At 37.3% G+C, this 12,439-nt stretch overlaps 1 protein-coding gene across 5 annotated transcripts in view; it reads right to left on the reverse strand.

The window, feature by feature from the left end:
• BDP1 (B double prime 1, subunit of RNA polymerase III transcription initiation factor IIIB) overlaps nt 1-12,439 on the reverse strand; it is an 86,740-nt gene that overhangs the window by 41,116 nt on the left and 33,185 nt on the right. For 2 of the 5 annotated variants that reach the window (XM_032848888.1, XM_032848871.1), the window contains exons 14-20: nt 11,705-11,796; nt 10,398-10,596; nt 9,501-9,613; nt 6,257-7,739; nt 5,048-5,232; nt 4,057-4,279; nt 832-1,010 (exon numbers count right to left, since the gene is read on the reverse strand). In XM_032848888.1, coding sequence (XP_032704779.1) covers nt 832-1,010; nt 4,057-4,279; nt 5,048-5,232; nt 6,257-7,739; nt 9,501-9,613; nt 10,398-10,596; nt 11,705-11,796 — 2,474 coding nt within the window. The remainder of the gene's footprint in view (nt 1-831; nt 1,011-4,056; nt 4,280-5,047; nt 5,233-6,256; nt 7,740-9,500; nt 9,614-10,397; nt 10,597-11,704; nt 11,797-12,439) is intronic. The other 3 variants (XM_032848895.1, XM_032848883.1, XM_032848875.1) reach the window with 3 other exon arrangements.

Consider the following 12,439-nt stretch of genomic DNA (forward strand, 5'->3'; position numbering starts at 1 on the left):
TAATAACACCAGACCATCTATATAAAAAAAGGTTAAAACTGTAAATAAGTCTTCTACTACAATTTTTTTGGTAAATATTTTATTTATTTATTTGACAGAGAGAGAGAGAGAGAGAGCACAAGCAGGGAGAAGCAGGGGGAGTAGCAGGCAGAAGGAGAGGGAAAGGCAGGCACTCACTAAGCAAGGAACTCAAAGTGGAACTCGATCCCAGGACCTCAGGATCATGCCCTAGCTGAAGGCAAATGCTTAATCAACTGAGCCACCCAGGCATCTTTCTACCACAGTTTCTAAGAAGATAATGAATACAATCTTTATATACATGTATTTTTAAATGCAGTGGTTTGCATAAAACCCTAAGTAGCTAATAGTGAATACAGGCAGGTAAGCATCAAAAGGTGTTAACTCAGTGTGATTTTCTATTTTAGGCAGTCTGACACATGAATAAAAATAAACCAAGTATTCTTGGAGAGCCTGGGTGGTGCAGTCAGTTAAGCATCCAAGTATTGGTTTTGGCTCAGGTCATAATGTCAGGGTCATAAGATCAAACCCCACAGAGGGCTGTGTGCTCAGTGTGGCATCTGGTTAAGACTCTCTTTCCCTCTCCCTCTGCCCCTCCTCCCTGAGTACTGTCTCTCAAATAATCTTTTTAAAAATAATAAATAAATAAAAATAAACCAAGTATTCTTGATATTCACTTTTAAAATACATTAACACATCTTAGTAACAATGAAGAAATACTTGAAAGAATTCTCTCATATTTTAGATTTTCCTTTGCTTTTTTTTTTTAAATATACATATATTTTAGATTTTCAAAGAAGTATCACTATTTACCCCATAGAAACAACTAATTCCTTTTCCTGGGTCTGTACAGGCTGAGACATCGCTTCAGGATTACAAGAACTTGAAGGTGAAAGGTCCTTTTCAGGCTGTATACATGGTAATATTACAGTCTCCTCCTCCCTGTGACCTGATTTGTCTTTTTCTCTTGATGTCATTAGGGAAGCCACACCCTAGAAGGCAGGTAAGGAAAATTTCATTGAGGGCTGATAAAAGTATAGGGAAATAGGAACTTTCATACACTACGAGCAAAATAAATTAGCAGAGTCTCTGCAGAGGACAACAGAAAGGTATCTACTAAAAATTTTAATTCTCAGCAAACTTACTTCTAGAAATGTATCTTACAAACATATTCAAGTAAGTAATGGAAAAGTACATATAAAGATGTTTACTATATCCATTTAATAGCCCCCCAAAAAAGCAAAGAACAAAATCAAAACACTGGGAACAAGACAAACCTATCAGTAGGGTATTGAATAAATTATAATTTGCTTATAATGGAAATCTAGAACAATTTAGAAGATAAATCTATATATACTGATCCAAAAATATGTTCATAATATTAAGTGAAAAAAATGAGAAGGCAAGTTATAACACCATTTTTGGAAAACAAAGAAAATATCCACACATTTTATTATTTATATAAATAAGTATATATACAGAAAAGAATGGGTGGACATACTCAAAATAGTTACATGACTGATTAACCTGGGAGGAAGAAATGGGACATTATAATGGACTCTCACTTTTAGATTATGTATTTTTTCAATCTGAAATTTCTATAATCAGATAAAATAATCAATAAAAAAGATACATCTTTTTAAAATATAAGAGCAGGAAGAAAAAATATAAATTTTCAAGCATTGTAAGAACTAAGCTGTTTCATTTTTTTAAAGATTTTTAAAAATTTATTTATTTGAAACAGAATGAGGGTGAGAGAGAGAGCATGGGAGGGGAGAGGATCAGAGGGAGGAGGAGACTCCCTGCTGAGCGGGCAACCCGATGCAGCACTCAATCCCAGGACTCCAGGACCATGACGTGAGCCGAAGGCAGCTGTTTAACCAACTGAGCCATCCAGGCGCCCTCTTTATTTATTTTTTAAATGGGCTCCACACTGGGCTTGAACTCACACCCCTGAGATCAAAACCTAAGCCAAAATCAAGAGTTGGACACTTAACCAACTGAGCCACCCAGGCACCCCAGAACTAAGCCATTTTAAAACACTTGGGGCACCTGGGTGGCTCAGTTGGTTAAGCATCTGCCTTCGGCTCAGGTCATGATCCCAGAGTCCCGGAATGGAGCCCTACATGGGGCTCCCCACTCAGCAGGGAGTCTGCTTCTCCCTCTGACCTTCCCCCCGTCATGCTTTCTCTCTCTCTCTCTTGAATAAATAAATAATTAAAAATAAATAAAAATAAAACAAAAAGAATTTTAATCCAAAATTGCACTTTTTAAAAAATACATCATTTTATTAACTTTTTTATGAACTGGGATTTTTTATTATTATTAAAGTACAGTTGACAATGTTTTATTAGTTTTAGATGCACAACACAGTGATTCAACAATTCTACTCAACATTCACCATGGTAAGTATAGTCACTATCTATAACCATATGTTACTATATTATTACATATGTTACTATATTATTAAGTATATTCCCTATATTGTGCTTATCTGTTACTTATTTCATGACTGAAAGTTTGTGCTTCTTAAAAGATTTTTATTTTTGGGGCGCCTGGGTGGCTCAGTGGGTTGGGGCCTCTGCCTTCGGCTCAGGTCATGATCCCAGGGTCCTGGGATCGAGCACCACATCGGGCTCTCTGCTCTGCAGGGAGCCTGCTTCCTCCTCTCTCTCTCTCTCTCTCTGCCTGCCTCTATGCCTACTTGTGATCTCTGTCAAATAAATAAATAAAAATAAAATCTTTAAAAAAAAAAAAAGATTTTTATTTTTAAGTAATCTTTATACCCAACATGAGGTTCAAACTCACAACCCCAAGATCAAGAGTTTGCATATTTACCGACTAAGCCAGCCAGCAGCCCTGGGAAGTCTGGACCTCTTAATCCCCTTTTCCGATATCCCCCATCTTCCCACCTCCTTCTCCTCTGGCAACCACCAGTTTGTTCTCTGTATTTGAGTCTGTTTCTGTTCATTTATTTTTCAGATTCCACATGTAAGGGAAATATATGGTATTTATCTTTCTCTGACTTATTTCTCTTAGCACAGCATCTCACTTGGCAAAAGGGACTTCTAGGCCCATTCATGTTACTGTATATGGCAACATCTCATTCTTTTGTATGGCTGGGTAATATTCCAGTGTGTGTGTGTACGTGTGTGTATAAAACTCTTCTTCATTCACCTCTTGGTGAGTACTTTGGTTGCTTTCCTATCTTCTCTATTGTAAATAATGCTATGATAAACAAAAGGGTGCATCTGTCTTTTGGAATTAGTCTTTTCATATTGGGCAAATAGTACTATAATTACTGCATATGGTAATTCTTTTTATTCTTTGAGGATGTTTTCCACAATGGCTGCATCAATTTACATTCCCATCAACAGTGCATGAGGCTACCTCTCTCTCCATATTGTTGCCAACACTTGCTATTCCTTGTCTTTTTGATACTAGTTAATCTGTCTGGTAGGAGGTGATAGCTCATTGTGGTTTTGATTTGTGTTTTCCTGATGATTAGTGATGTTGAACATTTCTTCACGTACCTGTTGCCATCTGCATGGCCAAAAAAGTACTTTTATATTTAGAACACTCAACTTATAAATGTTAAAATTTCCATTCAAAGTTTTTGATACTATATACACAATCTTAATTTGTTGCGGACCAAGTTAACAAAGTAAATAAAACACGTCCTTTAACTCCTCTCAAGCTTTTAACTTTTTAATTCACCTTAACAACAATGTAAAATAAAGTATGACTATCAAATTATTCTTCCTGTGAAGAAACTAGCTGCATCGTTTGGCTATGGTCACTCAATGAACTTATTAGATCCCAGGATTCTTAAATTCCTTTCCATGACATACTTGCCCATCATGAGAGATACAAGATTCTTACAAAACCACATGGAATAATGAGGCACATTAATTATGGCAAGACTAGTATCACATGCAGTAGAAGTTATATGAAAATATCTGTTAAATGTTAACCCCAGCTGTTTTACTTTAGTAACAACAGCTAAGACAAAAAACATCCACCTTGAATAGCACTCACATGTTGAGAAGGGAGAGTGTTCACCTGTTCACTGGTCTGCTGCACCACAACAGTCTCAGTTTTATCAGTTTCCAATTTCTTCCCACGTACATATTTTTCTGCTTCTGTAGTCTCTCTCTTTAAAGTTGCTCTTGCTAAGTTTGGTTTTGGTCTCTTGAATCGGCTTCTCATAAAAGGTGCTGGTTTAACTTCAGGTGGCTTCTGCTCTTGAGGAAGAGATTTGCTTTTGGAAAAAAGATTATCAAACTTTAGAATGAGCTGAAGGGGCAATGAGAACAGAGTCTTAGGACAACTTGAGAAACTGGAAATAAATATTAAATCTAATTCTTATTTTTAATTTTTAAAAAATATTTTTATTAACACAATGTATTATTTGCCCCAGGGAACAGGTATGTGAATCATCAGGCTTACACTTTTCACAGCACTCACCATTAACACACACCCTCCCCAATGTCCCTTTAAATCTAATTCTTAACAGATAAACAAATTGGGCTATATGGCAGATCCTGAAAAATACAAGAAGTACAACTGAAACATAAGCCTATCATCTTTGCAAAGAGAAAATACCAGCTCTCACACCCATACTGATTTAGGAGTATGTGTTACATCCAATTCTGATGTTAGTAATTCTCTCAATCTAGTGTCATAATGACCTCAAAATTCTCTCCCTATCATTCCAGAGCTTAGAAGCAGTTTAACACTATGCTATAGATGCATCTTGAAATCTTATTGATAATCTGAAAATGTCTCCTTAGATGCTTTGTCTTGGGCACATGGGTGGCTCAGTCAATTAGCGTCTGCCTCTGGCTTGGGTCATGATCCCAGGGTCCTGGAATCAAGCTCCACATCAGGCTCCCTACTCAGTGGGGTGCCTGCTTCTCCCTCTCCTTACCTTCTCCCTGCTCTTGCTCTCTCCCTCCAATAAATTTTTTTTTTTAAATAAAAAACATAGATGATTTGTCTTTAAAAGCACACAGACCAATGTTTGTACCTTAAATTAGTATTTGAAAACTGCTCTGGAACATCTGGAGATAGCATCCCCTGGTCGTCTGTTTTATCAGGTTCAGAAGTCTGTAAAGAAGTCTCCAAACAACTCAAGTGACCTGACAGTTCCTTTTCAGAATTTTCTTCTTCTTCAGGTGTTTGCACCACGGATAGTACTTCACTGCTAACATTCTAGAGGAATAGTCACAGGAAATCGGCACAAATGGAAAATGTCACAATCATGTGAAATTCAAGTAACTGGAAACTTGAAGTTTTTTGAAGATTTTATTTTTAAGTAATCTTTACACCCCACATGCAGCTCAAACCTATAACCCCAAGATCAAGAGTTACATGCTTTAAAAAAAGGTCACATGATCCACCGAATGAGCCAGCCAAGCAGCCCCACTGGAAACAAGCAGCTGGGTGGCTCAGTCAGTTGGGCGTCCAACTCTCATTTTCAACTCAGGTCATGATCTCAGGGGTGTGGGATCAAGCCCACAAAGCGCTTCATGCTGAGCGCGGAGCCTGCCTTAGACTCTCTGACTCTCTCCAAGGCCCACCCCATAAGTGCTCTCTCTCCCTTTCTAAAATAAAGTAAAATTTTAAAAATATTTTTAAAAAAGGAAGAAAAAAGAAAATTTAAAAGTGGAGGGAAGGTGGGGGTCACCTGGATGGCTCAGTCAGTCAAGCATCTGACTGCTGGTTTCAGCTCAGGTCATGGTCTCAGGGTTCTAAGATCGAGCCCTATGTTGGGCTCCATGCTCAGAGCAGTCTGCTTAGTCCACCCCTCCCACTTGCTCTCCTTAAATAATTAAAAAAATAAAAAAATAAAAGTGGAGTGGGACAGGAAATAAAAAAAGAAAGACATTTGGTCAAAAGAAATAATTCTACTATATGTTCATATTAGAGTTAGCACTAATCCAGTCTAATTCCCTACACTCCTTTTAGCTAAGATTAACTTCAAACTGACATTAAGAATAGTAACTTAACCACATTTAAATATATTTTTAAGTTACTTTTTTAAAAGATACATAGTTTCTTTAAGGTCCTAAAACACAGAATTTAGGGCTGGGAAAGACTTAAAGCTTTTAGAGATTTTAAATTTTGTGAGATTTTAAATTTTGTGGGATTTAAGAGCAATAATCACCGTTTTTGATAATTTTTCCCTGAAAAAGTGTTCAAAAATAGGTTTTCTAAAGAACAGAAAAATACATACTTTGATAGTAAGTGAAGACATAGTGTTGCAGCAACTACTACTGCTCTGCATTAAATCTGTGTCATTTTGTCTCGAGGTCCTGGTCTCCTCTGCTCCATATTTCCTTAAAGAAATGTCTATTTTTCCAGTTTTTTCCAAATCTGCAGCCATTTCTTCAGGAGCACTAATCTCTTCTGATCTGCTTTTCTTTAAGGAAATGTCTCCAGTTTCTTTTGATTCTGCCTCTGTTTCTTCAATAGCAGCCGTCTTTCCTGATACCTTTTCCATCAGGGAAAGATCTCCTTCTCCAGTTTCTTTCAAATCAATCTCCCTTTCCCCCATGGCACTGATCCCCAATAGTACCTTTTCCCCCAGGGAAGATCCCTTTTCAATTTCTTTCCAATCTGTCTCCATTTCACCTTGAGTCTTAGCCTCTGGGGCCTTTTCTTCTATGTCTATTTCTCTTCTTTCAGTTTCTTCCAAATGTGTTTCTCTCTCCTTAATGGCATCAACAATCTCTGGTACATTTTCCCTTACAGAAACCTCACTTCCAGTTTCTTCTAAATTTGTTTCTACTTCATCTATAGTGCTGACCTCTGGGGCATTTTCCTGCAGGGATATTTTTCTTCTTCCAGTTTCTTCCAAATCTGTCACTCTTTCTTCAGTGACATCAGACACCTCTGATACAGTATCCCTTGGGGAAACCTCTCTTCCAGTTTCCTCAGTGACATCAGACACCTCTGATACAGTATCCCTTGGGGAATCCTCTCTTCCAGTTTCCTCCAAATTTATCACTCTTTCCTCAGTGATATCAGACACCTCTGATACAGTATCCCTTGGGGGAACCTCTCTTCCAGTTTCCTCCAAATTTATCACTCTTTCCTCAGTGACATCAGACACTTCTGATATAGTATCCCTTGGGGAAACCTCTCTTCCAGTTTCCTCCAAATTTATCACTCTTTCCTCAGTGACATCAAACACCTCTGATACAGTATCCCTTGGGGAAACCTCTCTTCCAGTTTCCTCCAAATTTATCACTCTTTCCTCAGTGACACCAGACACGTCTGATACAGTATCCCTTGGGGAAACCTCTCTTCCAGTTTCTTCCAAATTCTTCACTCTTTCCTCAGTGATATCAGACACCTCTGATATAGTGTCCCTTGGGGAAACCTCTCCTCCTATTTCTTTCAAATCTGCCTCCATTTCCACAGTGCTGGACATCATTTCTGGTATCTTCTCTCTTGGAGACTTGTCTCTTTCAGTTTTCCCTAAATAGGACTCCTTTTCCTTAGTAGAATTAGCCTCCACTGATATGCTCTCCCTTGGTAAGGTTTCTTCCATTCTTATAATTTCTCTCAAAGGTGCTGCAAACTGCCCAGATTCAATCTCCTCTGACACCTCTTTCTTTGAGAAAATTTCTCTTCTTCTAGCTCCTCTTCCTATATTTGGCTTTGGTTTCTGAAATCGAGTCTTTAGAACAGGGACCTTCTTATCCTCTTGAATACTATATAAGTATAAAAAAAAAAACACACATACAATAAAATTTTAAACCATACTGCCAGCTAAAGAAAGGATGGTTGAGAAAATATTACTGAAAGACGAGGAATTCTCAACTAAAAAAATAAATTAAGAAAGCCTCAGGCATCTCAGGGTAAAACCTAAAAATTAAAGGGAAAAAACCATGTTTTGAAATCATGAGTTTTTAAAATATCTACTCACATAGAGACATGTATAAAGAGAAATCTATCAATAAGGTCAATTAGAGTAGTAGTCAACTAGCTCTGAACCATACCTAATTGTCAACCACACAATCCTTCCCAAATACTGGCTAAGAGTCTCCAGTCCTCCGCAATGGAGCTAGACCAAATTATGTCTACTATTCCTACCTCTTGGCCCCTCCTATCCTTTATCCAGACATATGCATGGCCTTAAGAGTTAGGCAACGCATTTATATGGCCAGATTTGACCAGCATCTCAAATAGCCATACTGAAGTATGACCTGAACAAAAAAGTATAAGAAAGGCCAGACTTTAAATGGGAAGATTGAAAAAATGCTAGTAATAGTTGAAACTAAAAGGGCACCTGGGTGGCTCAATTGTTAGGCATCTGCCTTCAGCTTGGGTCATGATCCCAGGGTCCTGGGATCAAGCCCCACATTGCACTCTCTGCTCAGCAGAGAGCCTGCTTCCCCCTCTCTTTCTCTCTCTCTCTCTCTCTGCCTATTTGTGATCTCTGTCTGTCAAATAAATAGATTAAATATTTAAAAGGAAAACAAAACAAAACAAATAATAAATAGTGGGGCGCCCTGGGTGACTTAGTCGTTGAGCAGCTGCCCTTGGCTCGGGTCATGATCCCGGGGTCCTGGGATCGAGCCCCGCATCGGGCTCTCTGCTCAGTGAGAAGCCTGCTTCTCCCTCTCCCCCGGCTTGTGTTCCCTCTGTAGCTGTATCTCTCTCTGACAAAATAAATGAATAAAATCTTAAAAAAAAAACCACACATAAAAAACTACGTATAGTAGTGCAAAGGAGTCCACTATTCTGTTCTCACTACTTTTGTGCACACTGAATATTTCCAAAGGAAAAACATTTTCCAAAGTATACTAGTATTTCCATAGATTTTGTTTGGTACCCTCCAGAGGGGACATAACAAATTAAGAAAACCGCATGTGGCTAAAAGAAGTATGTGTTTCTATATATGGGTTTTTCATAAAATTTATGTGAATAAAGGTCATATGTGGATCAATCTAATCCCAAAGAAACAGTGAGAAGAAAGTAAGTTTCATTTCATGTTTGAACAGAGACATTTAATCTAATATGCATATTAATCAGGTCTAATTTATGAGGAGTAAATCAACTCATCAAATCACTAGTAACTAAGAAATTAAGAAGAAAGCTATGGGACGCCTGGGTGGCTCAGTTGCTTAAACGGCTGCTTTCAACTCAGTATGATCTCAAGGTCCTGGAATCAAGTTCCGCATCGGGGTCCTTGCTCAGTAGGGAGCCTACTTCTCCCTCTGCCTCTGCCTGTCACTCTGCTTGCTCGTGCTCTCTCTCTCTCTCTCTGACAAATAAATAATAAAATCTTAAAAAAAAAAAAAAAAGCTATGACATAAATTGCCCTGAAAAGTCTAGTTATATAGTGAATATCATGTAATCTGATACATAAAAAATCTATCTGATTTGCTTAGGTTTTAAAAAATTGATTAAACATTTCTAAAACCTCATACAAAATTCAAAGATTACATAACCATTAAGATGATGCTTACCTTACACATTCATTAACATTCATTTGGAAAAAATTATCTTCTTTCTCAGATTGTAATGTGATGTCTTCAAAGTCAACGTTTTTACATGACTGATCTTCTACTTGTTCAGGACTCTTAACAACAAACACATTTTTAAGTTTTCACAATGAAACACTCATTTATAAAAAATTGCATTGAAAACTTTGTCCAATTTGAGTATAAAGAAAATGGTAAATGTTTCACAATTATAAAATGATACTCAAAGGACACTTTTCAATGTTATTTAAATATCTTTAAAAAATCTCATAAGCTACACCTTCTACCTTATCTCAAAGCCCCCATTCTTTTCCTCTTAATCAGAAAGCAAGTTATAGCACTTCAGTTGTCTCTTAGAATTATTCCCAGGGGTCTGTCTTCTGCTTAGTACCATTACCGTATAGACCTTGAGAATTTTAACAAAAGAAATTCAAATGTAACTATGATCTGAACTCTTACCCTTATCATAAAGACTAGCTATTATGTAAATAACCTAAAATTCATCATCTTTGCTCTTGGAATTCTATTTTAATAGGAAGCTTTTAACATTTTACTGTGTTTAAGCCAGAGCTAAAATTCACATATCTAGTTATATTTTCAAAAAAGAGGCATAATCTAAACACCTAAATAATGTGGAGGGGGGAGGCAAGTAAACATGAGGTAGTAAGATCAAAGCAGATGCTCCATTATGTAAATGCTCAAAATCTAGATTGCTCAGAGTTAAACAGCTTTACAAGTAGCAAAGCTGCTGGCTCTTAAGATTTTGGCTTTAAATTTAATATACAATGTATACAACGGTACAGTCTTGCTGTTTAAAGAGGGGGGTAAAAGAAGGCTTAATACTTGTTTAATAAAAAAATTGGAAAGAATCAGAGTACTTACATCTCTAGCAACACAGGATTCACTTTCATTCTTTTTTACATTGGCCTCAATTTTTTCCTGTGATGCTAGAATTTTTCTTTCAGCAGCTTTACCTACATTTGGCTTTGGCCTTTGCAATCGGCTCCTCATTAGTCGTGCTGGTCTGACAGTCTTTGTTTGATCATCTTCCTGCAGACCAATTTTTTCACTCAAACCAGAACTACAAAAGAATAGAACTATGGTTATTCTGAAGTTACATGTTTGTTTTCAGTACTGCCTTCTCCAAGATACGAATAAGTAAACCATTTGGAATATAAAAATAATTACAAGTGGGGCGCCTGGGTGGCTCAGTGGGTTAAGCCTCTGCCTTCGGCTCAGGTCGTGATCCCAGGGTCCTGGGATTGAGCCCCATGTCGGGCTCTCTGCTCAGCGGAGAGCCTGCCTCCACCTCTCTCTCTGCCTGCCTCTCTGCCTACTTGTGATCTCAGTCTGTCAAATAAATAAATAAAATCTTTAAAAATAATAATAATAATAATTACAAGTGTCCTCAAAAACATCCTCAAAAGGGCGCCTGGGTGGCTCGGTGGGTTAAGCCTCTGCCTTCAACTCAGATCATGATCCCACAGTCCAGGGATCGAGCCCCGAATCGGGGCTCTCTGCTCAGCAGGGAGTCTGCTTCCCCCTCTCTTTCTGCCTGCCTCTCTGCCTACTTGTGATCTCTGTCTGTCAAATAAATAAAATCTTTAAAAAAAAAAAAATCCTCAAAGTTACCCCTGTTTCTAAACCTTAACGTTTTGGGACAGACATTATCCTAGAACCCTAACTACAAAAATAATTTCATCACAAAACTGAAAACCATCTATATTTGACATACACTTAATACCATTCTCCACTAAGAATACTAGTTTGTAATGTACACCTCTAGGGCCCTAGACAAAGATTATGGCATAAATGTACAGTCCAGAATCCAATGGTTCAAATTCATATTACAGTAAGACCTACTCTGAATCTGGATTCCTAGTCAAATATTCCTTTTGAAACTACCTGCTATCCAGAAACATGTACCTTAACCATTAATTAATCTAGTAAAACTTTGGTAAAATCCTGTTAGTAAGCTGAGGAAGAAATGTAATTGCAAACTCAATAGATCCGTATCATAATTTATTTCTCCAGCAGCATAAAGAGCACTACTGAAATGTTTCAATACACCTACAGTTAAAAGAAGACTTAAGCACACTAAATGGAAATAAAATTCAGACATTATCCAGTACAGAACTTATTACAGTCATTCTTAAAATCTACTTGAATTCTACTTCCTAAATACTTACATAGATACAGTCTCAGCTTCTGAGTTCTCTCTCTCTATATTCTCCATTCCAGAAATGTCCAATGTATTCACTTTATCCTCTTCCATATGATTCTATAAATTTAATTTTTTACATTTTATTGACTTAACATAAAAAAGTCCAAACTTGGTAATAAATGGAAATTAAAACAATGACATTTCATTTTTTGTTCTTCTAATAGTAACAGTTCTATAAATCATCGATGCAGCTGTGAACACTATAAAACATGTAATTCCACCTACTACTGACAGAAACAAAAATTGGTATATCCTTTCTGGAAAGCCTTTTGCCCAAATGAAATCAAAAGCCTAAAAAATGTTCATACTCGGGCACTTGGGTGGCTCAGTTGGCTAGCATCTGCCTTCGACTGCTGTCATGACCTCGGGGTCCTGGGATCAAGACCCATGTTGGGCTCCCTGCTCAGAAGACAGTCTCCTTTACCCTCTCCCTCTGCCCCTTGCCCCTATTACTGGTCCACGCTCTCTCTCTCTCTCTCAAATAAATAAAATCTACTAAAAAAATATTCATACTATAATACCATTTCTAAGATTCTAAGTAAATATTTAGACAAACTACAAGAATGTTCACTAGAATATTATATAAAATGTCAAACACCGTGAACAGACTAAATATTCTATAATGAATAAATGGTTAAATTCAGTTTTACCCACTAACAGAATATTATGAAGTCACTAAAGACCATGTTTTCAAAGGATA

The sequence above is a fragment of the Lontra canadensis genome, unplaced genomic scaffold, assembly GCF_010015895.1.
Source record: "Lontra canadensis isolate GAN:19392208 unplaced genomic scaffold, GSC_riverotter_1.0 scaffold4, whole genome shotgun sequence".
Classification (NCBI taxonomy): domain Eukaryota; kingdom Metazoa; phylum Chordata; class Mammalia; order Carnivora; family Mustelidae; genus Lontra; species Lontra canadensis.